Source organism: Balaenoptera ricei, chromosome 5 (assembly GCF_028023285.1).
Source record: "Balaenoptera ricei isolate mBalRic1 chromosome 5, mBalRic1.hap2, whole genome shotgun sequence".
Taxonomy (NCBI): Eukaryota; Metazoa; Chordata; class Mammalia; order Artiodactyla; family Balaenopteridae; genus Balaenoptera; species Balaenoptera ricei.
This window is the reverse complement of record NC_082643.1, coordinates 24,412,798-24,438,701: the sequence shown is the minus strand read 5'-3', so window position 1 is coordinate 24,438,701 and position 25,904 is coordinate 24,412,798. Positions and strand designations below refer to the sequence as shown.

General features: G+C 43.1%; 1 protein-coding gene across 4 annotated transcripts in view; it reads left to right on the top strand.

The window, feature by feature from the left end:
• The window catches only part of SETD7 (SET domain containing 7, histone lysine methyltransferase), an 89,455-nt gene extending 63,891 nt beyond the window's left edge, over nucleotides 1-25,564 (top strand). For all 4 annotated transcript variants that reach the window (XM_059922507.1, XM_059922508.1, XM_059922506.1 and 1 more), the window contains 5 exons: nucleotides 1,372-1,561; nucleotides 7,902-7,983; nucleotides 10,250-10,367; nucleotides 15,058-15,215; nucleotides 19,844-25,564. In XM_059922507.1, coding sequence (XP_059778490.1) covers nucleotides 1,372-1,561; nucleotides 7,902-7,983; nucleotides 10,250-10,367; nucleotides 15,058-15,215; nucleotides 19,844-20,024 — 729 coding nt within the window. In that variant the 3' untranslated portion in view covers nucleotides 20,025-25,564. The remainder of the gene's footprint in view (nucleotides 1-1,371; nucleotides 1,562-7,901; nucleotides 7,984-10,249; nucleotides 10,368-15,057; nucleotides 15,216-19,843) is intronic.
• The last annotated feature ends 340 nt before the right edge of the window (nucleotides 25,565-25,904 follow it).

Below are 25,904 nucleotides of genomic sequence, written 5' to 3'. Positions count from 1 at the left end.
TTGCAAAAAGTATCATCCCCGTTCAGGCTGGGTTATTAAGAATTAACTCGGGAAGGAGAAAGGGCAATAATACGTCCCTAATGCACTTTCTATCCGTGAAAAATGCTTCCAAGTATTTTTCTTTCTATGGAAGTGCTGTGATTCGTTTTTTAATTGATAACCTTTTTTCTCCAAAGAGCAATTGGAGTACGATGAACTGTAGAAATCCTGTACCTGGTGGTATTTCTTCCTGCTGTCTCTCTGTAAACAGCATTTGGAATCACTTAAAAGTCGTCCCACGTCACTGACTTTGAGTAGCTGCTTCTAGAACCTTTCAGTTCGGGGAATAGCCAAGCTTTTAGAAGATGTCATGGGCTTACTAGTCTTGTGTCAAACCCACAAAGGTCTTAGATTTTCAGTTATACCATAAGGACCTTCTGGATGGGGAAAAAAAAAAAAGGGGAAACATCTCTTGCACCCTAGATTAGATTTTTTAAAATTATTTATTGGTTTTAGTATCCCAATTCAGTTTTAAAAATATTTATATCACTTACTGTATCCCTAGCGCTGGTACCAGGGTACAGAATTCTCCGATAGCCTCTGCCCTAAAGCATTTAATGACCCTTTGGAATGAAGCAAATGACAGTTAGAGAAGAAGCACAGCTGACTCCTCTCCTGGAAGGAGGGAGAAGGGAGAAGTAAATAAAGACGAGTGGGAAGAAAGAAGTGATGGGGAAGGGAGTAGAATTTAGTTGATCTTTTTTCACTTTTCCTTCTAACTCCAAAAAAAAATGATGGTATAGAATTCTCAGAAAGGCAGTGTCCAGAAGTCCTTTTGTTTATCCCTTAGAAAGTGCAGATAACTCTCATTACTCATGTATACTGAACTAATTCTTAAGTACCTCTGAACTAAAGATTTTCTTAATAGACCAGAAATCCAGAATTCAATATTTGAGAAGTGACATCATAGGAATAGTAAGACTGTCCTGCTACAGATCCTCGTCACATTTGATATTGGCCCAAAGTAATCCTTAGTTACATTTCCTTTCGATGATTGTAACTTACATCACAAATACAACATGTTTGTTCCTTAGATAACAAACCAAGTTAGAGTATCAGTAGCTTGTCCAAGGATTATAAAGTACAACTCCGTCTTTGACTCTCTAAATCAGGCTATATGCCCCCTGTGCATATAACTCATAGGGGACTGGATGGGGAGGGGAGAGATGCTTCATGCTTTTCATGCTCATGTGAAAAGCTCTGAGTTCTGAAACTGTTATGACCACATTAGTGCTGTTAACAATGGCCGTGCACAAGAGAAATGTCTTGAGCTCATGTCATATAGATAAATACTATATATAATATTTTCTGGTTTTGGGTTTCTCCCATCAGGATGGAGGCAGCCTTGTAGGAGAAGTAAATGAAGATGGGGAGATGACTGGAGAGAAGATAGCGTATGTGTACCCTGATGAGAGGACTGCTTTGTATGGAAAATTCATTGATGGAGAGATGATAGAAGGGAAACTGGCTACTCTTCTATCCACGGAAGAAGGAAGGCCTCACTTTGAACTGATGCCTGGAAGTAAGTTGAATCTGCTTCAGACGGGTTGCTCTAATTCCAAAACGGGTTGTTGCGGCTTAAGAGACGTTAATTTCTTTGTCTAGTCCTGGTGTATTAGCTTGGCCGCATAACAGGTACCTCAGCAGCTCAGTGGTTCACAACAGCAAACACAGGTCTGCTAAGCAACTGTACTCAACTGGTCCAGGGGGGGCGTGGCCAGACCAGGCTGGACCTGAGGCTTCTAGTCAGCTCTGAGTCTGTTCTATGTCTTAATTCTGGGCCCAATCTAAAGGGACAGTGGTGGTGGCCTGGGCCAGTTTCCTCAGGTGGTCACAGGAAGCCAGAGCATGAGCAGACACCTACGATGCCTCTTAAAGCCTCAGCTTGGAACTGACACGAAGTCCCTTTCACCCACTTTTCGTTGGTCAAAGCAAGTCACATGGCCAAGGTGGACATCAGTGAGACAGGGTAATATACACCGTGCACTTTAGTGGCAGATGCTAAAAAGTCATCTGACGAGGGCATAGCTGTATAATTCTAACGCACAGAAGGAGTGAAGAAATGACAGCAGTAATTTAATCAGTTTTAAATATTATATCTCAGGGAAAAAAACTTACAGTTTAATGATTTAACTGATAAAGAATCAAATTAGGTAGATCTCCAAGTTGGTACAGATTGTAATGCTGATTCAGCCTGAGCTCTGACTTGGAACGATAAATGCACATTGGCACCCGGGCCCTCTTCAAAGTCTAGCATCTTCTTGGAGGACATATTCCATACATGAATGAGCCTATTGGAATCAATGATAGAAAAAATCCTGTTTCCTTTTAGAAGTACAGGATGGCACACCAAACTTTTTTTCTGAGTATAAAATTATTTCTTGTAGAAAATCTGGAACATATACAAAGAAAAAAAATCAAGATTTTGTATTTTCAGTGGCACAATATTAAGAAAGCTAAATCGGTCTGATTCCTTGAAATATGCGTATATGTATTTCCAATCCAAGTTAAGGTATAAGGAGAATAAAGTAGAAAAGATAATACAGGAACTTCCCCAGTTGTCTAGTGGTTAAGACTCCACACTGTCAATGCAGGGCACCTGGGTTCAATCCCTGGTCCGGGAACTAGATCCCACATGCCGCAGCTAAAGATTCCGAGAGGCTCAACTAAAGATCCTGAGTGCCTCAACTAAAGATCCTGCATGCTGCAACTAAGACCTGGCGCAGCCAAATAAATAAATAAATAAATATTTTTTTTAAAAAAGAAAAGATAATATATCTAGGCATTGATAGGCCTAAATAATATTTAGCTGTTTGGATTGGAAGGAGATTCTCCAAAGGGTGGTGGTCCAAAAATAGGAAGCCTAGCACTTTACATTTAGGTCCAACTTGGGTTGTTATAAATGTCTCTGGTTTTGTTTTTTTAAGTTAAAAATTGAGGCATTTTAAATGCAATATGGGATTCTGGATTGGATCCTGGAACAGAAAAAGGACATTCGTGGAAAAACTCGTGAAATCTGAATAAAGTCTGGAGTTCAGTCAATACTAACGCAGCTATGTTGGTTTCTTAATTTGGACAAATGTACCATGTAACACAAGAAATTAACATTAGGAGAAGCAGTGAGGGGCATTGGGAACTCTCTGTACTATGTTTGCAACTTTTCTGTAAATTTAAAATCATTCCAAAATGAAGGGTTTTTTTAAGTGTAACAGTAATCTTTGAACTTCAAACTCTAATATCTGCACTCTTCACATCCCTTCCAAAAGGAGACAGTGTTATAATGTTTAGAAGTGAGGAGACTCCAGCTAGGGGAGGATCCCACTTGGTGATGCAGATTTTAAAAGTGGCAGCATTTGGAAGTGGCAGCATTTTTAGTGGCAAGAGTCTTGGACTTAAGAGTCACCTCGTTTGAGTCTTAGTGCCAACATTTACTGTATTATGGTTTTGGGCAGGTTAGTTATCCTTTCAGAACCCGTTTTTTCATTATAAAATACAGATAGTGGCACCTACCGTAAAGCCCGCATCAGGAAAGTTACTGTGGTTATTACATTCTTCTTAGTATAAGTACGAAACACATTTTGGGAAGTGAGAGTGATCCTTCTCAGGGGAATGATGATTTTTCTTAGAACTCCTGGTTGCAAATAACAAACACCCTCTTCAAACTAACTTAAGGCCAAAAAAAGGAGGGGGGTGGATTTACTGGCGAGATTTCAGCAGGCCTCAGGTCTTTTAAGGATAGGTTGAACAATTTGGGTCTCAAAAGGGTCAGGAACCATAGCTGCTCTGGGTGACTGGGAGGAACCAGCACAGTCTTTACTCCACGTTCTGCTCCTTTTGTTTCTCTCTCCTTCCTCTTCCAGTTACAGTGATTGAACCACTGACTGGCTGACCGATTAGGGCTTTCGAGTCATGTGGCCTCTGGTCCAGTGGTTGAGGGAGGGGAAGAGGGAAACAGAAATCGAATATCTCACCTAAAATCCTCCTACAACTGCCTTCTCCTCCTTTTTCTCTGTGCTTTTGGATCCACAAACTGCTTCTCTGTCTCCACTTACTTCTTGCTGAGTTTCTCCTTGTGCCTCTGCCTGGAATTTCTTTTCTTCTCATCTCTTTGCCTCTTTACATAGGAATTCCATTCCCTGGCTAATGTCTAGTCCATCTTTTTTTTTTTTAAACGCAATTATCAGCATCACCTGGATGTTTCTTAGAAATGCAAGCTGTCAGGCCCACTTTGGGACTATTAAATCAGAATTCCCATTTTTTTTAATTTGATTTTTAAAAAAATTTTTATTGGAGTACAGTTGATTTACAATGTTGTGTTAATTTCAGGTGTACAGCAAAGTGAATCAGTTATACATATACATATATCTACTCTTTTTTAGATTCTTTTCCCATATAGGCCATTACAGAGGACTGAGTAGAGTTCCTTGTGCTATACAGTAGGTCTTTATTGGTTTTTATTTTTTTGGCTGCGTAGCTTGTGGGATCTTAGTTCCCCGACCAGGGATTGAACCTGGGCCCTAGCAGTGAAAGTGAGGAGTCCCAGCCGCTAGACCGCCAGGGAAGTCCCTGCCTATTCCATCTTTACAGCTTGGCTTACCTCTTAGAAGTAACGTTTGTCAAGTGAATGGATGAATTCTAGTCACAGGTCATAGTACCAACGATAGGGGAAAGGAGGAAAAGGAAAGGGTGCCTTCCGTTTGCCTGGAGCACAGGCCTGTCTAAGGGAGTAGAGGGAGGGACGGTATGTGTTGAAGAAGATGCATCAGCTCCTTGAGGGCAGGAGGAGATGTGACTCCCACTTGTATCTGCACAGCCCCTAGCACAGTGCTTTACGTGTGGTTGGCACTTAGTACATTTGTGAGGAAAGTATGAGTCTAAGGAAGGGAGATGGGAATTCACAGGAGAATTTCTGCACAGTAGAATGTGTATTCCACAGAAACGTTTGGTTTGAAAGTGGTTTTTTTCTTCTTTTTTTGAACTAACTTCCTTTAATGGGTTGTGTGCTGGTCCAGATGCATTCCTCAGCCTTTCCCTGCCCTGCTTTACTGCAGGGGCCTTCTGCCCCTTGCAGGCTGCATTTCCCAGGCTCTTGTGCCTCTGGCTTCTGTCTGGGTTTGGCCACAGGCTGGGGACACGGAGAGGGACAGGAGCAGGGAGAAGCCCTCTCTGTGTCCAGCAGAGTCCCCAGCAGTGGCCTGTCTCCTGATTCCATCTCCCAGCAGGACGGTCCCCCACGGGTCCAGCTTCCCTGGACTCCCGCAGCGCTAGAGCTCCAGGAATGCCTCTGCCTCTGTCCCTGTGGCTCAGGGTCTTGGCCTCCTGCTCTTGCCAGTTTCTGGGCTCTTCACTGCCCTGTTTGGCTTCCCAGCTCTTCCATCCTCTGTGTAACCAATTCCCTGTATTAAATTCTCTCTCTCTGAAATACTCAAATGGTCTGTTTCCTGGTTAGACACTGACTGATCTGGATTGTTTTCTGACTTTTAGTTTGAGACATTAATTTGGGTTTTATTTTACTTATTTATTTTAGTTTTGGCTGCGTTGGGTCTTCGTTGCTGCACATGGGCTTTCTCTAGTTGTGGCGAGCGGGGGCTACTCTTTGTTGTGGTGCGCGGGCTTCTCATCGCGGTGGCTTCTCTTGTTGCGGAAGAGGGGCTCCAGGCGCGTGGGCTTCAGCAGTTGTGGCACTCAGGCTCAGTAGTTGTGGCTCGCGGGCCCTAGAGCGCAGGCTCAGTAGTTGTGGCACATGGGCTTAGTTGCTCCGTGGCATGTGGGATCTTCCTGGACCAGGGCTCGAACCCGTGTCCCTTGCATTGACAGGTGGATTCTTAACCACTGTGCCACCATGGAAGCCCCTTAATTTGGGTTTTGATTGTATAAAAAAAGGAAACAGAAAGAGGACCTGGTAGCCATTGGTAACCACTTAGGAATTGCTTAATGGAATAATTTGTGATGCCTTAGTACCTAAAATAATTGACTTTGCTGGAGTAAGCCCTCCAGTTCCAGAAGTTGTTTCTTTACTTATTAGCCTGTGGAACACCGTATGTCTTCCTTGTGCTCTGGGAGGATTCTCTGAAGCTAATTCTTTGCAGAGAACGAACATTAATTCTAGGACGGTTGTGTACCTTCGTTTCTGGAATAAATTACTAATTGGCTTCTGAACCACTTTAATAGAAATAAGATGACTTTGTTAATGCTTTATCAAAAGCAGTCTGTTCTCCTTAATTCTGGTGAGGCTGAATTTATTTTTAGTGAAGGAGACAATTGCCAAGGGTGGGTGGTTGGATTCTATAGACTGTGTCTAGTATGAAGAAAACCACAAGAAAAATTTAAAACTATTATCCAATCTGATCTGACCAGAGAGATCTCAAATTTTCATGACAAAGCTTTTTCTTGATTAAAAATTGTAATTACACAAGCAGCTTTTAAACCATATGAATAAAGAAAATTCAAAAGCAAAAATGGGATTTTAAGAGATACTTCTGATGGCTGTTTATTAAGACCTGAGAACGAAACTCCAGAACAAATCTAAAAACTATCCATTTATATCTTGCACAGCAATCTGTAATTACTGGTGTAAACCTGCCTATAGGAAGCATGTTATCTAGCCAGTCAGCAACTATTTCATTCTATCACATATTTTTTTTTTACACAATATTCTCTTGGCATTGAACTTTTTAAAATTTTTTTTTATTTGTGGCTGTGTTGGGTCTTCGTTGCTGTGCATGAGCTTTCTCTAGTTGCAGCGAGCGGGGGCTACTCTTCGTTGCGGTACTCAGGCTTCTCATTGCAGTGGCTTCTCTTGTTGCAGAGCACGGGCTCTAGGCGCACGGGCTTCAGTAGTTGCAGCACGCAGGCTCAGCAGTTGTGGTGCATGGGCTTCGTTGCTCCGCGGCATGTGGGATCTTCCCGGACCAGGGATCAAACCCGTGTCCCCTGCATTGGCAGGCGGATTCTTAACCACTGCACCACCAAGGAAGTCCCTCTATCACATATTTTAATTAGAACTAATATTACCACATGTTACCGTTCCCATCTACTAAGCATCCAATTGCTGTATTCAATAATAACCTAAAAATATCTTTTAGCAACTCAGTTCAACATCACAAAGTTCAACGAACAAAACAGCAGATTTTAATCCCCTCGTATAAGAATGTTTGATGTTATGGCAATATTTGTTATACTTATGATTCTCCAATCATAAATGATCTTAGAGGTATAACATCAGTTGTACCAAATGATGTGGCTGATGCTTAGATGTAGACCACCGAGGTAATTCCAGATATTTGTAGAATGAAAGAGAGAAAGTACATTATGCTGTATAGCATGGTATCCATCTTCATTATTATATTCTTGAATAAACTGAAAGCATTTCAGGAGTAATATAAAAATTATTTCTTTAGATTAACTTTTTCCTGATTATCTGTATGTATTTTTTCCACTTAGATATTCAGGAAAATAAATAAAACCCATATGTGTATCTTTTACTAGGTAACAAAATGAGGAGTTGGGGTTTATCTATTCACAATCGTAAATTCTCTTAAATATAATGAATGTTATTTTAATCACCAAGAGATTCATGATGAATATGATGGAGAATGAAGCTAAGAAATTGATTCTGTTTGCACATTTACTCAGCATAAGTAAACTTTCTTTTTTTTTTTTTCCCTAACTCGCTCTAGTAAACTTTATCATAAAAACCTATTATCATTAAAAAAACTATCCATTTATATTGAAGAATTTCATTCTAGTTGGTCTAACTTGAATAACATTTTTCATTATTTAACTCTTTCTGGTCCTGTGGATAGAGAGAATGCTCTTCCCTAACTCTGGGCCTTGTACTGAGATTTTTGTTTGCTTTTTAGGTTCGGTGTACCACTTTGATAAGTCAACTTCATCTTGCATTTCTACCAGTGCTCTTCTTCCAGATCCATATGAATCAGAGAGGTAATTTTTTCCATGTGGTTTAAACAGCACCATTTATGTGAGATTAAATAACCCTCGTGGTAGGAATTATTGCTCCTCGGTGACCCTCTGCTCAGGCCAAGTTCTTGAGCAGAAAAAAATATTCATATATTCTGAGGAAGAGTGTTTTTATTGTCATATAGAATCTGTCCCTGTAAGGAAGTTTTTCCACCCATAAAGCACAGAACAGCTTGTGTGTCAGTCCCAGAATGAAGCTTCTACAAAGACAGCAGTTGGGCCTGGCAGCCAGCTATGCCCTGCTCAAGTGTCCCCTTTCTTGGGGCTCTGGTGCCACAGTTTGTGCCTTAGCCCCTGCTGGCCCCTAGGGAGCATTTCACACTCTTGAAAGCTCTAGCCGAGGCAGGGACCAAATGCCTCCTTTTCTACTTAGCCCAGCTGAGGGGGTCTGGAATGTGAGATAATTTCTTCATTCACTAAGGGAAGACAGGAGTGAAACAAAGAAAACACAAGAAGCATAAAAACATTCCAGCTTATAAATTACAAGTTTCTGATTCTATAAGCTCCCTCCCAGAGTGTCAAGCCCTGTTCCATTTCATACCCTATCTAAACTCTAAGCTCTTGATTCCTGGTATGGTTTTCCCTGGTCCCCTGCCTGGGGTTCTTATTCCCCAGCGACTGGCCTGTCTGTGGGTAAGAGTGCCATCTGCAGTTGGCTTTCTCTTGGCCTCACTCTGTAAGTGTGGCTTCTATTCAGTTTCTGTTCCGTCCCCATCTGAGAAAAGGCCTCTTCCCTGGTTTAACTGACAGGGCTGACACCACCATGTCACAATGAATGAATGGCCTCTTCCTTGACGCGAGGCTCTGGCCTGTTTGCAGGGAGAAAGGTTTGGTCTCTTGTTAGCCCCCAAAACACAACAGTACCATAACCGTATGCATCAGTCATTTTTTGTTACTGTCATTGTGATGATGCCACATAACAATACCCTCAGACTATCAGTGATTTACGAAAGCAAACATTTTCTTTTACGCTCCTGCTTGTGTAGATTGGCTGACATTCAGCCACTTTTGACTGGGCTCAACTCGGCTCAGCTGGCCTAGGCTACACTCCAGGTTTCAAGTTGGGTTCCAGTCTGTCTCACATGCCTTCATTCCAAGACTCAGGCTAAGGGAGCAACAGCCCCCCGGGGCACCTTCTTCTTGTGGAGATGAATGGAAACTCAAGGAAGCTGGCAGAAACTTGCCATGCTTCTTAATACCCAAGACCTAGCTTTGCAGTCACTTCTGCCTAGTCGCAAAGCAGATCACACGGCCAAGACCAAAGTCAGTCAGGCAGGGATGTATCCTCAGCCCAAGCTGAAGGGCAGTCATGTGGCCAAGCAGCAGCACGTATAATTCTGTCCCAGGGAGAGAGTCAAGAGGTAAAAGCAGTAATTCAGCCTTCCAGCCCATCAAATAAGCAGAAGATCTACATAACAAAAATCCCAGATGACCAGTTCCACCAGAGTCATTACATCACAGGGGCCAGAAGAACTGAAATCCTGTGGATGGGGCATGTACTTACTTACTAAATCCAGTTCCGTAATCATGAGTGCTGTTTTCTTATAAACCAGTGGTTGGCAAATTTGTCCTATAAAGGGCCATGTGGTCAGTATTTTAGGCTTTGTGGGTCTCTACAGCCACTACTTAAGTCTGCCTTTGTAACGCTAAAGCAGTCATAGATAATATTGAACAAATAGGTGTGGCTGTGTCCCAATAAAACTTTATTTACAAAAATGGACACAGCCAGATTTGGTCCTTGAGCTGATCTGCTATAAACTCCTTTGTTGGGAAGTGCTTATTGGATATATTTTATGAACTATTTATCACTCTTTCATGTAAAAGATTCATCTTGGGGCTCCATTAAAACAGTCTTTCCCTCCTATATGGCACTGAGAAACTTAGGTATAGCTTTAATTAGCTTTGGGAAATGTTTGCCTTGTCAACGAAGACAGTGGAAATTGTCATTAATTAAAACAGACAAATTTTTAAAAACCTTATATCAAGCACTGAGTTACCTTGTGAATATATACCAATAATCCCTTTATTAGAGAGCAGTGAGAGAAATAAGTAACAGTTCTCCAGTTTCTAATGCCAAAATATGTGGTTTCACTGTTTCTTGCTTCCTCATTGGATTATTATGAACTGACATTTTGGATTCCGTAGCTCTAAGGATATTTTGGTGGTTGATGTAAGGGACGACATATCAAACTAAAAAAAAAATCATTATTTGCCCCTTTTTTCTGTTTAGGGTTTATGTTGCGGAATCTCTCATTTCCAGTGCTGGAGAAGGACTGTTTTCAAAGGTAGCAGTGGGACCCAATACTGTTATGTCTTTTTATAATGGAGTCCGAATTACACACCAAGAGGTGAGCGGGGTAGAAGTGGAAAATCAGCGTGATTGGTTAGAGTGTTTTGTTTCAAACACGCTTATTAATTTTCTCATTAGTCCTTTTACTTTAATATTCACTAGGAATATAAAGGAACAAAAAGCTAGGGTTTTTTGTAAAATGCTTGGATATTGTCTTATAGCCAGCCTCAGACTGCTTTAGCGAAGACACTGTAGATTATGTAGCTTATGAACAACAGAATTTGATTTCTCACAGTTCTGGAGGCTGGGAAGTCCAAGATCAAGGTGCCAGCAGATTCAGTGTCTGGTGAGAGCCTGCTTCCTGGTTCATAGATGTCACTCTTTTTGCTGTAACTTCACATGGCAGGAGGGATGAGGGAGCTCTCTGGAGCCTCTTTTATAAGACACTAATCCCATTCATGAGGGCTCTGCCTGCTGTCATGACCTAAACACCTCCCAAAGACCCCAACTCCGGATACCCTGACATTGGGGATGAGATTTCAACATATGTTTGGAGGGGGGACATTAACATTCAGTCTATAGCAGATATTTTCCTCTTTGTTTTTTTTAATCGTTGTGAAATCAAGTCTATTCGTCTTTTTTTTTTAAATTTATTTTTATTTATTTATTTGGCCACACTGCACGGCATGTGGGATCTTAGTTCCCCGACCAGGGATTGAACCCGCGCCCCCTGCAGTGGAAATGCGGAGTCTTAACCACTGGACCGCCAGGGAAGCCCCAATTTCCCTCTTTATTTTGAGCCTTAGTATGTTTTGTTTTTTTTTGTTTTTTTTTTTTTACGTTCCACAGCTATTTTATAGAAAGTGGGCTGGTGCCATCAGGGAGACAGTAATTGCTTTGTATTGGACTACACCCAGTATCTGAAAAACTGAGATCCAATCGGACTCTGTCAATAATTAATTTATGACCTTGGGTGGGGTGCTTTACAGGAAGGGCCCCTACTTCTATTTGTGCAAAAGCCATACAATAGCCTACATCTTACCTGGAAGGGTTCTATTGCCAAAAAAAAAATAAAAATTAAAAGTTAAAGAGTTGAATCACCTCTTGCCTTAGACATAATCTTTGATACACTTCTCAGATTTCATGTATGTTTTTTTGTTTTTGTTTCTTCACTTCACAACTCGCTTCCTTAAGTGTCTGCTTAAGGGCGAAAGCTTGATGCTTTGAGCACAGGTAGGGCTCTGTCCATCCCGGTCTCACTTGTGTGAAGTTGGGTGGGACTTAAGCCGATCGCTCACATCCCACCTTCACGTCTTCATTTTTCATTTGTTCCTATGGAATGATAAAAAGCGAAAGGCCGAGAAATAATCAAGTCACTGTACATTCAAAGCAGCCACCCAGACAAAGATGTCAGTGCACAAACCGAGCTGTGATATGCCTCGCAGTGTCCCCTTGTGATGGTCAATCCAGAAAGTCCAAGAAATTCAGCCTATGGACGGTGGCTCGGGATATTGATCCATAATTTATTCAAACGTTTTACATCTAAGGAAACTGAAGCCAAGAGAGGTTAAGCAATTTGCCTAAGGTCACAACTATAGTAACTGGCAGAATTCAAGCAAGGTTTCTAACAGCAGAATCTGTCTCTGTGCTGAAACTCACTATATAAATGAATGAGGGAGCCTCCTTGCCTTCATGAAGTTTAGATGAGAAAAATACACAACTAGTGGCAACATAAGGAAGATGGTACTGAGTGTCATATATCAAATCACATAACAGGTCTGGACTATTAAGATCCATGAAGATTTTTTCACTTTCATCACTGCTGTATCCCCTGCACCTAGAACAGTGCCTAGCATATGGTAGGTGCTCAGTCAATATCTGTTGAATGAATATCAGATACAAATAAAAGCATAATTGTAGCTTACAGACGGGAGAGATGGTATATCTCTGAGTGTCAACAGTTTTTGAATGAAAGTGTGATCCTTTTTGGTTCCAAAACGCTGTCCTTGCTGGCATGCACAGATGCTGGGGCATGTTGGTCAGGACTGGTTGGGAGAAAGGATGCCTGCTGCTTGCACAGAGGATAGTGAGTCCTGCTGTGGGTGAGAGAGCGCGCTGGTTGTCCGTGACTCTGCTGGTCACACCGATTGCCCACCTGCAGCAAAGGTGTAGGACTTTCCTGGCGCTCAGTTTTGCATTCCTTAGGTTTCTGGTTCCGTTTGATGTTCTTACTTTCATTTTTCTTTGGCTTCATCCTTCTCTCTGTAGAGGTTCAAGGGATTTGAGGGCTGATTAAAGAAAAAGACCATAAGAGGCAGCAGCACACATGCTTTATAGATATTGGGTGGTGATTGGGCGGGGCTGCATGAGAGGGGGGGTGTCCTCCCAGCATGAGGCCATTCAGAGGCTTATGGCTCAGGGGCCAAGGTCCAGAGGGGAGCAGGGCAAGGGAACTCCTGGGAAAGAGAGGGACCGGAGAGGGGGTTGACATGTCTAGGTGATGTGTAGCCTGGGAGGGGTCTCTGGGCCAAAGAACTCCAAAGGACAGCTACAGTCTGGCGTCTTTATGGTCCTGGGTTTATCTCTCTGCTCCTAGCAGATGTGGGGTGAGGTTTTGTGGATGAAGCAAACTCTGAATGGTTAAAACTCTGCTCTGTTTGGGCTATTTAAAAGAACGGTGGGGTATGTAAAAATTTAAGGTTGGTGGTGATGGGCTTTTAAGGTAACAGGTCTCAGCCAGCAGTGAAGAAATAAACAACCTAGGGGCCCATACACAGAGGCCGTCTTTGACTCGTTGACATAACACTCACCTGCTTTTAATTCAAGACATCTGTTTATAAATGTAAGGCCCGACACTATCAAACTCTTAGAGGAAAACATAGGCGGAACACCTTATGACGTCAATCACAGCAAGATCCTTTTTGACCCACCTCCTAGAGAAATGGAAATAAAAACAAAAATAAACAAATGGGACCTAATGAAACTTAAAAGCTTTTGCACAGCAAAGGAAACCATAAACAAGACGAAAAGACAACCCTTAGAATGGGAGAAATATTTGCAAATGAAGCAGCTGACAAAGGATTAATCTCCAAAGTTTACAAGCAGCTCATGCAACTCAATATCAAAAACAAACAAACAACCCGGAACTTACCTGGTGGCACAGTGGTTAAGAATCCGCCTGCCAATGCAGGGGACACGAGTTCGAGCCCTGGTCTGGGACGATCCCACATGCCGCGGAGCAACTAAGCCCATGCGCCACAACTACTGAAGCCTCCGTGCCTAGAGCTCATGCTCTGCAACAAGAGAAGCCACCGCAACGAGAAACCTGCACACCGCAATGAGGAGTAGCCCCCACTCACGCCGCAACTAGAGAAAGCCTGCGCGCAGCAACGAAGACCCAACACAGCCAAAAATAAATAAATGAATAAATAAATAAATAAATTTATTCAAAAAACAAACAACCCAATCCAAAAGTGGGCAGAAGACCTAAATAGACATTTCTCCAAAGAAGATATACAGATCACCAACAAACACGTGAAAGGATGCAACATCACTAATCATTAGAGAAATGCAAATCAAAACTACAATGAGGTATCACTTCACACTGGTCAGAATGGCCATCATTAAAAAATCTACAAACAATAAATGCTGGAGAGGGTGTGGAGAAAAGGGAACCCTCTTGCACTCTTGGTGCGAAGGTAAATTGATACAGCCACTATGGAGAACAGTATGGAAGTTCCTTAAAAAACTAAACATAGAACTACCATATGACCCAGCAATCCCACTACTGGGCATATACCCTGAGAAAACCATAATCCAAAAAGAGTTATGTACCACAACGTTCATTGGAACTCTATTTACAATAGCCAGGACATGGAGGCAACCTAAGTGTCCATCGACAGATGACTGGATGAAGAAGATGTGGCACATATATACAATGGGATATTACTCAGCCATGAAAAGAAACGAAATTGAGTTATTTGCAGTGAGGTGGATGGACCTAGAGTCTGTCATACAGAGTGAAGTAAGTCAAAAAGAGAAAAACAAATACCGTATGCTAACACATATATATGGAATCTAAAAAAAAAAAAAAAGGTTCTGAAGAACCTAGGGGCAGGACAGGAGTAAAGATGCAGACGCAGAGAATGGACTTGAGGACACGGGGAGGGGGAAGGGTAAGCCGGGACGAAGTGAGAGAGTGGCATGGACATATATACACTACTAAATGTAAAATAGATAGCTAGTGGGAAACAGCCGCATAGGATAGGGAGATCAGCTCGGTGATTTGTCACCACCTAGAGGGGTGGGATAGGGAGGGTGGGAGGGAGATGCAAGAGGGAAGAGATATGGGGATATATGTATACGTATAGCTGATTCACCTTGTTATACAGCAGAAACTAACACACCATTGTAAAGCAATTATACTCCAATAAAGATGTTAAAAAAAAAAAAGACATCTGGTTATTTTTTTGTGTTTCTGTAAAGGGACTTTAAATCCTTTTTTTCATATAAGATAGGGGAAAATCAATAAATGCTAAGTTGAGCTGCCCGGCGCTGCCCACATACGCCTTTTGCACCATCAGTGTGCGGGGTTTGCACCATCGCGGTGCAAGGGATGCCTTAGGCTCTTTCCCTGTATGTGGCACTCAAACCGTGAAGTTTAAGGATAAATGAGTTAATATCTCCGGCGTCCTCTGAGCTCCTGGGAGGAAGGGCCTTTCTGATGTTTGCTTTCTTGTTTTCTGCAGGTCGACAGCAGGGACTGGGCTCTTAATGGGAACACCCTCTCCCTCGATGAAGAGACGGTCATTGATGTGCCTGAGCCCTACAACCGTGTATCCAAGTACTGTGCCTCCTTGGGACACAAGGCAAATCACTCCTTCACTCCGAACTGCATCTACGACATGTGAGTAGGAGACCACGCGGCCAGTGGCTGGGGCAGCTCTGTGCCTCGGGGCCCCGAGAATGAGGAGGGCACCTCGAGGAAGGTGGCTTCCTCAGAATATTCGAGGGTCCTCTGGCCAGGGGCCTCATGGTTATAACTTGAAACTCAGAAATGGAAAAGTGCTTCAAAGAGTAGAAATGCTGTGGAAATGCTGTACTTAGTGGTTGCTGTTTTATTTGTGGCTTTTTTGTCCTTTAGTTATCTCATTCAGGCAAATTAAGGGTAGTGTCATTTGAAGTAATAGTACAAATTGAAATGACTCTGCACAGTGGAGATTAGGGAATCCTTTTATTATGTGAGAGGAAGGAGAACCAAAAGATCCTAAGCCTAGGACGTGAGCTCTCAGTATTGGAAAAAAACGTGTAAAATCAGAGTCCCTATCATTTAACAATCAAGAGGAATGAAATACTGAACACATGCTACAACATGGATGAGCCTTGAAGACATGCTAAGTGCAAGAAGCCAGTCATGGGGACTTCCCTGGTGGTCCAGTGGGTAAGACTCCACGCTCCCAATGCAGGGGGCCTGGGTTCGATCCCTGGTGGGGGAACTAGATCCCTCATGCATGCCGCAACTAAGAGCCTGCATGGCGCAACTAAAGATCCCACATGCCACAACTAAAGATCCCACATGCTGCAACTAAAGATCCCACATGCCACCACGAAGATCCCGCGTGCTGCAACGAAGACCCAGTGTAGCCAAAATAAATAAATAAATATTAAAAAAGAAGCCAGTCACAGGAGCATGTAGTGTATCATTTCCATGTATATGAACAGTCCACTATAGCCGCAGAGACAGAATGCAGATCAGTCGTTGCCTAGAGCTGGGGGCAGGGGTGGGCAGAGTAGAAGTTGATGGCTAATGAGCGTGGAGGTTCCTTTTGAGGCTGATGAAAGCTTCCAAAATTAGTGGCGATGGTTGCACAACTGAAAACCACTGAATTGTACACTTTAAATGGATGAATTTTATGAGACATGAATTATATCTCAACAAAACCATTATTTTAAAAAATCAAATACTCCTACCTCCCCTTCCAACGGTGCACTGAACCTCTTGGAAACCTCCATTGATGAGAACCTTACCATTATCCACACAGGCGGCTGTCTGGACAAATACATATCATGGAATTAGCTGTTGGGCTCTGAGGATTAGAAAGTTCCTTCTGTTGAGCCCAGATGGGTTTCCCTGTAATATCCAGCCCTTGGCCCTAATTACCTCCTTTTTTTTCTTGTGTACAGTGTCAATCTCTCTTCCACATAGTAGTCCTACAAAATATCTTAGTAGTCTTCATGTGCCCCCTGAACCCTCTCTTCCAAAAGGCAAGCATCTCCGACTCTGCCTTAAAGGATACAGCTGAGATTCCATGTTGTTGCTGTTCTTAACTCAGCCTGAGGACAGGCTAGGAGCCTAGGAGTTAGGCAGCTGTGTGCAGCCTTTTCTGCTCAGCTGTAGTTTGCTGTCACTTAGTCCTCTAGCTTGTTAACATAAGCAGGATCTGATCATGTGCATTTAATCTGTAGGAAAATTGCCAGGATTTGAATGTCCCTTCGTGCATCCCTGAGATGGCTTTAAAATTGTTCTGGCACTGACTTGCTCTCTTTGGCAGCCAGGACCAAGTACTGAAGCTACAACTTCTGTTTAAAGGGCGGGTAGAAATGGCAAAGGACATGTGTCATGTGAAATGAAACTGACACTGTTATTAACTCCAAGGCTTTCATGGCCAGTGTGAATTAGGCCAAAGCATCGTTGCAGGCTGCACACAGCTGAACAACAACCCTTTAAAGCAGTGGTAACGAAGGATAACAAATGCTACTGAGGCTGCCCCTTAAAACAAATGAGTCCTGGGATTTCATGGCAAGAACATGATTTTTCTCATCAAAAAGGAGACAGCACAGGAGACAAGAGAAGGAACCATTTGTGCAAAATCAAGTCCCTCCTCAGAGTTTTTTTTTTTCCCAAGCCCAATGTGAACGATTAGTTATTTGGGGTCATGGGGAGACTAGCTGAATAATCATCAAATAGAACATTCAGATACCAATCCATGGCATTCATTTGTTTCTAAAATCATTGGTACTGTTATGCACACTGTAACTTAAACAGAACAGCACTTCTATAAGCTGTTTTAACTGTAGTCTGGTACAGTGTGCCAAATGGACAGATAGGCAGGAACTACTTTTCTCGTTGTAAATATAGGTTACTTGTCGACAAGGGACCGAAGAGTGTGGCCCAGAGGTTTGGTCTGAGGGCTAATCGTGCAGCCAGTGTTTCCTGAGCACTTCCTCTAGGTCAGTGCTGTGCTAAAGCCTTCTGTGCACATTGTCATTCAATCCTCCCAGTAACTTCGTGGGGCCCCTAGTATTACTGCTGATTCCAGATCAGCGACAAGAAACGCAGGGCTCTTGTCAAAGTGGGAAGTGCTCTTAACCATTGTGCCTTGGGGCTGCTTTGAAGAATCAGCACCTGAGATTGAGTTCTGTCTTTTCAGTCTGTCCATTTTCTACTCCCTGAGAATAACGATAATGAGCAAGAAAATGAAAATACAAGAGGACGATAAGAGAAATCTTAGGCTTCTTGTGTGATTTTTTTCAGTGTACCAGAAGGTTAACTAGAGCTCCATTTCAGGAGTATTTTTTTTATTGAAGTATCACTGATTTACAATACTGTGTTAGTTTCAGGTGTACAGCAAAGTGATTTGGATATACGTATATTCATTTTCAGATGCTTTTCCGTTATAGGTTATTACAAGATATTGAATATAGTTCCCTGTGCTATGCAGTAGGTCCTTGTTGTTTATCTATTTTATATATAGTATTGTGTATCTGTTAACCCCATACTCCTAATTTATCCCTCCCCCTCTCCCCGCCTTTCCCCTTTGGTAACCGTAAGTTTGTTTTCTATGTCTGCGAGTCTGTTTCTGTTTTGTAAATAAATTCATTTGTATCACTTTTTTAAGATTCCACATGTAAGTGATATCATATGATATTTGTCTTTGTCTGACTGACTTCTCTTAGTATGACAATCTCTAGGTCCATCCATGTTGCTGCAAATGGCATTATTTCATTCTTTTTTATGGCCGAGTAATATTCCATTGTAAGGAGTATTATTTTTTAATGAAATATTTTAATTTAGAGACAAAGAGTGATTTTAATAAGGAATTCCCAAATCCCTGATCCAGGGATGTCCTCTGTGCTGGAGCACAGTCTGACACTTCTGTGCACGTGCGTGCTCTCATACACCCACGTGCTTGCTTACACGTCACAACTGATACGAGTCTTCAGCTGTGCCAGGCACCGTGTGTGGTGCTTTATTTACGTGACCCTATTTTGTCACCACAATGACTCTTGGAGGATAAGGATTACTGGTGTTATCATGATTTGGCAGGTGAGGAAAGTGAGATTCAGAGACACAGAGGTGAGCTTTCCAGAAGGAGGCAGTCATAATGTGTGGCGCCAGGACTCACACCAAAGTCTGCGGGCCCAAATCAAGTGTGCTTTCCAAGAAACAGGACAGCCAAAGGGGGTGGGCATAGAGGCCCCCTTGGAGTGAGGGTGTGGTGGTTCCTTTTTACCTCCCACACAATATGTCCATACACTGCAGACACGCTCGTCTCCCACCAAGCGCTTGCCATCGTGCGCCCTGTACCTCTGACTTCAGGCCTGGAACCTCCGCCTTTGGTGTTTCAAAGCCCTTTGTTCAAAATGTAACTATAAATGAATGGATTTGACCAGATGCATAGGAAAACAAAGTTACTTTCTTTCTGGCCTGCCTCCCAGGTATCCGTGTTGGGTTTCAGCAGCTGTAAGAGGAGATGAGTCTCTTAATACTTATTTAGCTCCCGATCCCCTGAAGGGAGCCGTGCAGGTGAGCCAGGCCGGGAGCCTCTGGCAGAGGAGCATAATCCTAGCTTTAGCCCGGCCTCTCCCATCACAGGGGGCATCAGAGGGAAATCTGAAAGAAGCAGGATGGCAGAGCGGTCTGGGCTTCCCTCTTGGGAAAAATATCTTCATTTACTTTTATGCTAGAAAATAACTCTTCCTCTATAGGTACAGGATGGAAAACAGAGTTTTTATGCTTTTGCAAATCCACAGGGCTCTTTCTTACAACTCCAGAAGCGCCCTGGCAAAGCCTTTCCCCGAGGTACAGGCAGGTAATGTGAGGCGACAGGCCAGAGGAGCTGAAATGCTGACAGGCCGCATTGGATCTGATTTCTCATTAAAGACAGATTTTTGTTGAAGATCCTGATTGTTGATTTACAAATACAGAGTGGCAAATAGGCTCAGAAAGGAAGATAGGGCCGTGCTTTTTAAACCTTAATGTACATAGGGATCACCGGGGAGGGGGAGGGGGGCGGGGTGTTAGAATGCAGATCCCACCACCAGGTCTGGGTGGGGAAGCCCGGAGTATCCCCGTGAGCACCAGCCTCCCAGGGGAAGCTCATGCCGGCTCCTCTGTGGCCCGTACGCTGAGGACCTGCCGGTGGTGTCCAGGGCACGGCAAGCACACGGGTGATTCCTGCCTCAGCCCTTCTAGCCTTTGCATCTGACCTCCCGGTCCGGCCCGGGAATGACCATGTGCATCTTGATGTCTAGGTTTGTCCACCCCCGTTTTGGACCCATCAAATGCATTCGCACGCTCCGAGCCGTGGAGGCCGACGAGGAACTCACTGTTGCCTATGGCTACGACCACAGCCCCCCGGGGAAGAGTGGGCCTGAAGCCCCCGAGTGGTACCAGGTGGAGCTGAAGGCCTTCCAGGCCACCCAGCAGAAGTGAAAGGCCTGGCTCCGGGCTTCAGAGACCTGGAATAGAAACTTGGATCTATGCACTACGTTTATCCGACAACGGGACAACCAGGGACTGCTCATGCTGTGACATCACATCCTCTCACTCTGCGTTCGCTACAACTTTCTCGAATACTAACTAGGTCTGACTGTATTACTCATACCAGGTTTAAAATTAGCTAGCAACAACGCCCTCCTGAGAGGTACTGTTGAGCACTTGACAGAAGACAGCGTGATGTTCTTGGGTGGTTCAAGACTAAATCTGTACCACATTCAGAGATGCCAAACGATTAGACTGAAAAAAGGGGGTTTTTCAGTCATTTTTAGTCAGTGGCTTTTCCATGAGGTTTATTTCTATGGCCGGTGCAAATTGCGTTATCACACTTGCATATGCGCCATATGGAGGACAGAGAATTACTACATTTTTATTCTCTAAATGTAGTATCATTTGCCTTTTAACCTTTGATCTGTTCTTGCAATAGAATGGCTTTGTTTTTCCCCTAGCGAACAGAACCCCACTCTTTGAGTCACTTCACCCCTTAGTCCTCTTCTCTATCTTAGGTATCTTTCACAAGAGAAAACTTCCAAATGGATTTCATTTCAGTGCCAGTGTGTAGGTCTCTCTGGCTCTCTCTATATCACTGTTTCATTACTATGTCCTAATATAAAGACCTGGCTCCTAGGGCCGGGCTATTATTATAGAATTATTATTCTCGCATGTAAACAAAGATATCTTTGCTTTAAGATGTGAGAAGAAATGAATTTACTTTGTTTGCATTAAGTTATGGAAGAGTTGTAACATATACTTTAAGAAAGAAGAGGGGGAAATTAGTATTTCTAAGCAGTAGACGTGGCAATTTTGCAATATCTTCAATAGTGCTAGTAATTTTTTTTCTCCTTGGGTACACATTAAATGTACATAACAGAGCAGTCTGGCTTGTGGCACAGTGCATTGAATTCAAAAGTCAAATAGCAAACTTGAATTCTAACACAGAATTCAAAAGGTTTTTTTGGTTTGTTTTTTTTTTTTTAAATCGCTACTGTTAAGAGAGACGTACTGATCACTAGGTACAAATCAAACCTTAATGCTAAAACTCTTCATCATTGTAATTTCAAAGCACTTACCTGCTTCACAGCCTTGTGAATTAAGACTAACACCTGTATAGCTTAGAAGCAACGGTATCAATAGCATTTCAGCCATTTTTGCTAGCCATGTGTAATCACAACTGCAGAAATAAGGAGAAAAGCCCCTGTTTTTTAGTTTAGCTAATTAGGTATGTAACCTGACTGGGATTACTCTGGGGGAATTCTGGGAGTTTGGGGTTTTTGTAAGTGCCCTCACCACATGCCATAGCTGTGTCCTCTTCAGATGCCCAGCTGAGGAGCTGGGAGGTCTGGAAAGCAGCAGTTGCTACAAGTTGCAACTGTCAGCTGGGGCACCTGTCGCCAAGTCAGTTTGGTCTTGAAAGCTGAAGCCTTCCACACTGTAGCTCTGGCTAGTAGGGAAGGCTTGCTGGGAGCAGGAAAAGAGAAAAGAAACAGGCAGGAGGAAGTTTGCTATTTCATGTCAGTTACACATTGCTCTTGGGAAGAATTTAACAAAAGTGCTTCATCAGGGCTGCTCACAGCTTTCAGTTCTGGCAGCTCCTGGGCACAGGATTCAGCCTTCAAGACAGTGACAGAAGTGGCCCTTTCCCTTGGTAAGTCCAGGCTTCCCAGAGCTCCCCTGTCCCCAGCAGTGCAGCTAGGTGGCCACGGTTTCAGGGAGCTCAGCTGCTGGTTCACTCGTGAGAAGTTCTGAGGCTGCCAGGAAGATCTTCCACGAAGTGAACTGAATAGAGTTTTTAGATTAAAAGGCACCAGGATAGGATCGCTTCTATTCTGTAGAAAGAGACCAGACCGTTCCATAAACTGGCAGATGCGCAGAGTCTTGGGACTTGTATTCTGATAGGTGCTTTCATTCAAACGCGTCCCAAAGTAAGTGACTGTCTTCAGGAGAAAGATGGCTTTAATCAACCCCAGTGAGTTGGGTTGTGGAGCCAGATCAGGGAGTGCGGTCGGTGGGGAGGATGGCACAGGACTCCGAAGCAAGGACTTAAGGCTGCCGGCTGCCATGGGGTGTAATGTCTGTCCCAATGGGCTACCCCATTCAAATGGAATTTTTCTTTTCTTTTGACGAAAGTGGCTGAAGAGTTGGAAATAGTGACTAACCAGCAAATCCATTTTTCAAATAAAATAGTGAATAACTCTCTGAGTTTCGAGCCCGGCAGTGTGTCTGTCTGTGACGTTCAGACAAATCAGAGGAAGCAGTACATCCAAGCTGAGCCTCTCCACGTCCTCTCTCCTGTCTCCCTTGTTCTCTGGCTCTTCTTTCTCCTGCCCTACCCTTTCCCCTCTCTCTCTCTCTGTTGTCTGTGAGAATGGCTGGTGTTTGTACGTAACAACGTGCCAGCTGACCCCTCCGGCCGCTCCCTCTCTCCCTCCTCTCCCGCCAGTCTCTCTGGCCCATTGGACCCTGTCTGTCTGTCTTTCCCTCTGCGAGTACCTCTCTCCATCACTCTGTGTCCACATCTGCTTCTGCTACTCCTGTCGTCCCCCTGACACACACCCCCGCCCCGCCCCCCCCCCCCCCCCCCCGCCAAATGTAAGGCTTTGTCACAGGGTGGGGTCAGAGGGGGCCTTGAGATTCACTGTGTTCTGTAGGTAGATAAAATAGTCAAGGGGGTTGGGGTCCCATGAGGAATTAACTGGTGAGGGAATAGGGTTTGTTCCCTGTTTGAGCCAAAGCTGAGGGGGAAGCCTTGGGATGTATTTTTCTACTGAATCTTGACGTCCGCTGTGGAAGGAAATACGTCAGGAAGCAGGTAGTTTCATCAGCATCATAACAGAAATGTGGAAGAGTCCAGGTGGTGGGGATAAAGGAGTAACTTTCTGCTCTCCTCCAAAAGGGTCAGTGCCAAGGAGGGTGCCTGATGCCATGGTCCCCATCAGATTCACTCAGAGCTGTCTCAGTCCACCTCCTGCATGACTAGATCTTTCCTTAGCAGCTTTTCTATGACAAAATATTATCTTGTGTTAGAGTTAGGAATAGGAACTAATCTGTAGGAGTATGTCCCCAAATGGGCATTTGAATGGACTCACAAAAAACTACCGTTAGGACTGAATTTCTGACACAAAGGAATGATGAGATTTAAAAGCTACAGGCAAGGAAGACTTGAGTTTTGCAGTACCTATTCTTATTTTAACCTGCTTCATCCCTGGTCTGCCTGAGAAACTGAGAAGGAGATTTGTTGTTCAAGACCCCTTTGAACCTGTCTGGGGCTGTCCTTAAACTTATTTGCCTTCTGGGGGTTCTTCACACTTGAAAAACAATTTCCTTATCACCAACAACCTGAAAAGGCCAAAGCAAAGGCCAAGTGTAACCATTGACAACATTTAATTGTAATGGTAAAATTGCAGTAACTGTGAACAGTGAGTTCAAGGGTTGTCTTCTCAGTGAGTCGTATGTGGCACTTTAGTAAATTTCCTTTACTATATGAAATTTTAAATCACTCACTGCAAAATGCATTTAAGATCTTCCAGGAAGGTATTGTTTTCTGTTGTGCTTTGTTTTAAAACAGTTGCCTCAAGTTTCTGTCTTAAGAGTAGTGATTTAGAATCCAGACATCTTTCGTTTTAGAAAAACAAGCAAAACCATGTTGCAAGACTGATAGTCGTAATGTTTATTTGCCGCAGATCAAAGGTTCACAAAATATACTGAATTTACATCTACTTGAGGTACCTTGATAGACTGTTTTTTTTTTTGTCTTTGATCTTTCCCTTCAGGAATTTGGAGCCTCAGTATCCATTTTGATTTTTAAAATACTAAATTGTAATCGTTTTATTTTGCCAAATGGGTGCAGACATACTCAAAGCAATGAAAACTATTTCAAGCCATACAACCACAGGGATGGAAACCCTTTTCACAAATTTTAACGTGTTTGTATGTAAATAGATGTTTGTATGAACTATTTTCATGGTAGAATGAATATATTTAAGTGAAGTTGAATTATTCCAGTGCTATTTAAACAAATTGCAAACATTTTTGGTGAGAATTCTCTGAGTCTATTGAGATATAATGCAGATCAGTTTTGATTTTTACAAAATCAAAAAGCCTACAAAAAACTCTGACTCATGGCAACTTCCCCGCGTCGTTGCACCTGACGTGGAGAGAGCTCGTAGGCTTCCCCAGTGCCTCAGCCGCTTCCTGGTGGAAGTTAGGTGCTCGTGGAGGTATGTCCACCCTTAGTGACATCACTCCGGGCCTTTGGGGGCCCGTGAGTGACTCAGAGGCATTAGAGACACCGGTGCAGTTATCCGGAGCACAATTTCTTTGCAGGGTAGCAGAATCAGAAGCCAGATGTGGCCATGGGAACCTCGGAACCAGGTTTTCTGGCCGCCATCCACCGCTTCCCTTACTGCCTAGTCACACACGTCAGGGAGGCTGCCCTCAGTGGAGCTGGGGTTCAGACCCCCGGGTGGGACCTCACGGTTTTGCCAGCAGTCCCTGCCTCTGGGCCTCCACCTCGAGAGAGGACGGAGGAGGGTCCTGCTGGCAAGGGGCCCATTTCTCAGCACAGTACACTTCCCGTCTCAGCTCTGGGAAACTATGCACCCAAGCACCAAACTTCCAACCAGAGAGAGACATCCTCGGATAACGCAGATCCTTGCTTCCTCTGTCTGTGACTTTACACACCGTTGTTAGAAGTCGTGTTAACATCAAGACCAATCACCTCCCTATAGGACATACCTCCCAACTCCCCTGACTCTTACTAGAACACTCCTTTATAATGATATTCAACTTGAGTGGGGTTTTTTTTTTTCCGCTTTAGTCCTGGATATAATGAAATGATAAATATGATGACAAATTTTCACTGTGTATACTAGCAATATGTACACACACACCAATGTATCTTAACATACAACTTGGTTACATTTTGGATGACTGTCATTCATCTCAAGTCATGTACTGGGAAACTACAGGGACTACGTGATGTCTGCTTATCATAGAGGAAAGTCGGGTTCATGGTTCTGAGCTCCCTACTTCAAAAGTTTTTCCTCCAGGGTTTTCTGTGTTCTCTTTTTATCCTGAAATGCATTGATTAGGTTGTGAGGTATGTTTAAGGATTGGAAGCCAGGGGAATGCTTTCGGCATTTATTGCAACCAAAAGTTAACCTCATCACAGTTAACGAGCATCTTTGATTGGTCTTTTGTGGAATTTGAACTAAATCTATGAGCCTTATTCAATATCTATAATTCTATGATTTTTTTAAATTATGGGAAATTAATGAAAGATGTTTACATGAATAATGTTTGCCCTTACTGTGTTATGAATGAGTTTTTTGTAGTGTGTCTGGGTGCATGTGCAAGAGAGTAGGAAAAATGTTTCTGAAACAAAACTTGACAAATATTTGTAATGAAAAGTAAATTTAAAGATTGCTATAATCGCGCTATAGAAACAATGCAAGTATTAAACAAAATATACAATCGCCTGTCGTTGTCTTCCTTTGGTTGCCTGGGGCAGGAAGGCAGTAATGTATTTCTCTGCCATGTCTTCCTGTATATTTAAATTACTAAGCAAACTTTACATCTGAAGTTGTTTAAAAATGTTACAGTAAGTCCCCTACATACGAACGAGTTCCATTCTGAGAGTGCGTTCGTAAGTCCACTTTGTTCGTAAGTCCAACAAAGTTAGCCTAGGTACCCAGCTAACACAATCGGCTACATAGTACTTTACTGTAATAGCGTAATAGGTTTATAATACTTTCACACAAATAATACATAAAAAACAAATGCAAACAACAAAGAAAACATTTTTAATCTTACAGTACC